Genomic DNA, 1,978 nt, shown 5'->3' with positions numbered 1-1,978 from the left:
GGCAGAGATCCTAGCCCACAGCTGCACACCACAAGTCCTCCACCTCTCCCTGCAGGTCACCCTTCCGAGCACCTGCCTGTGTACAGATGCCCAGCCTCAGCCCTGTGCCCCTAAGAGGCACGTTCTCCCATTTGCTGCTGCGCGCTGTGTACATGCTCCTGGCAGCTAAAAGCGTGCTCCTTAGCTCGAGCCACTCAGCTCTGCACGGGATCCCACAGAGCAGTGTTGAGCGAGCTCCGAGGCACAGAGCCAGTCCCACTTCCCTGAAGCTCAGTGCTCACAGCCCGCGTGGGCCCACAGATCCCACCTGTGGGCCCACAGGAGTGGGGAAAATGCAGAAACTGAAATGAGCCACCAGAGAAGGCCCACAGAGCCGGCCAGGAGCTGGATGAGAGTCGGGAGGCACTGCCACAGCCTGGCCCTTGCCCACAGGCTGTGCTCTTGGTACCAGGTCAGACACTTGCCAGACACAGGGCAGAGAGGGCATGGTGCCCGAGACCCGCACGTACCTTGTGCGGGTGCTGGAAGGAGACATGGAAGCGCAGCACCCGCAGCACCAGCAGCTCACACTGCACCACGCTGTCGCGCAGCTCCCAGAAGCGGGCGTCCAGCTCCAGGGGCTCGCTGCTCGGATGGAAGTACCTGTGCAGAGGACAGTGAGGCTCACCTGATGTGAGTCAACCGACGGCGACCCAGCCAGGCCCTGAGGGCGTGGCGTCCACACACAGACTATACGTCCTTCAGCGGGGTTCCCGAAACCAGCCGCCCTGCATGTCCGTCCGCAGACCAAACGCATGGAGGAAAGCAGCAGGCTCGCGGCCTGAGCCCCCACTGCCGCTGTCGTTCCGCAAGGCGTCCGGAGACCAGTGGTGCCGTGAGCCTTCACATGCCACATCAGTGGTGCTGCCTGTGACAGTCGGCCTGGCGGCAAGGACAGTTGTCCTCGCTGGATGTGGTAGCATCCAGGGCCCTCCAGATCCATATGGTGGGAGGGTTGACAGCGGTGTGGGGTCCACATGATGCTGTGCACCTGGACCAGAGTTCTTGTACCACCTGAGGCTAGGTCCCTGCCCTCCCCAACAGGAAGAGGTTCTCGCCTGTGTTTCCTGCCTCCAGCCAGGCCTGGCTCACTCAATCCTACCCCAGGCTCCAAAAGAATCTTCGCATATATCCACCTTCCTCAGCTCAAGTCTCACCTCTGCTCTCTGCCTGGACTCCAGCTTCCCTCCCAGAGAACCATGGCTCCTGACACGAGGCTCCTTGCCACCTTTGCTGCTGTTGCTTCCAGCCCTGGCTCTAGGCTGTCCAACTGTGACTGCTGCCCCATGGGGTGGCGTCCAATGGGAACCCTCGGCTCCCAGCCCCAGGGCAGCTGTCAGGAGGCCCTGCCCACGCCCTGCCCCAGCCATCACCTGTTGGACACGTTGATGATGTCCCTGGTGCGCAGGTGCTGCTCTTCTACCTTGCCGGCCAGGTACATGGATGCCATGGCCACCAGGTAAGGGTCGTATGCCTCCAGGTTGGCCTCGCAGAAGAATTTATGGTAAATGCTGCAAGCTGTGGCAATCGGGATGGACTGCATTCCCAGCTTGACGCCTGCAGAGAAAGCAAGCAGGACAGCCCTTCAAGCCAGCACTCACCACTGCTCGGTGAGCACAGCTTGCCACTCCAGGGGCCTAGGGGTGTACCTCAGTGCACACGAGAGCCTGGCCAGGGGTGCAGCTGGCTCTTGCACTGGGTCCCCAGGCTCCTTAGACTCTTTTGGGCCCGTGAAGCCCATGGGATGGTACTGAATCACACATTCCCCATCAGGAGTTCTAGGGCTCTGAGAGTCTGCACTTTGCCTGGCCCAGGCCGGCAGGCCACACTCTGAGAAACAAGGGTCAGACCCCTGCCCCATCGGGAGTGGGCACATCAACCTCTGCCCATCCGCTGTCCTGTGTCTTCATAACCAGAGGTTGCCTGCCCGCAGCAACCG

General features: G+C 61.6%; 1 protein-coding gene across 1 annotated transcript in view; it reads right to left on the bottom strand.

Moving 5' to 3' along the window:
* Window positions 1-1,900, bottom strand: part of CCNQ (cyclin Q) — a 6,543-nt gene extending 4,643 nt beyond the window's left edge. The window contains exons 1-3 of the mRNA XM_014583465.2: window positions 1,689-1,900; window positions 1,413-1,622; window positions 459-642 (exon numbers count right to left, since the gene is read on the bottom strand). Of these exons, the coding sequence (XP_014438951.1) occupies window positions 459-642; window positions 1,413-1,622; window positions 1,689-1,900 (606 nt within the window). The remainder of the gene's footprint in view (window positions 1-458; window positions 643-1,412; window positions 1,623-1,688) is intronic.
* Window positions 1,901-1,978: the final 78 nt, after the last annotated feature.

Source organism: Tupaia chinensis, unplaced genomic scaffold (genome assembly GCF_000334495.1).
Source record: "Tupaia chinensis unplaced genomic scaffold, TupChi_1.0 Scaffold144326_1, whole genome shotgun sequence".
Classification (NCBI taxonomy): Eukaryota; Metazoa; Chordata; class Mammalia; order Scandentia; family Tupaiidae; genus Tupaia; species Tupaia belangeri.
The sequence above is the reverse complement of the archived record's forward strand: the minus strand, read 5'-3'. Positions and strand labels throughout refer to the sequence as shown.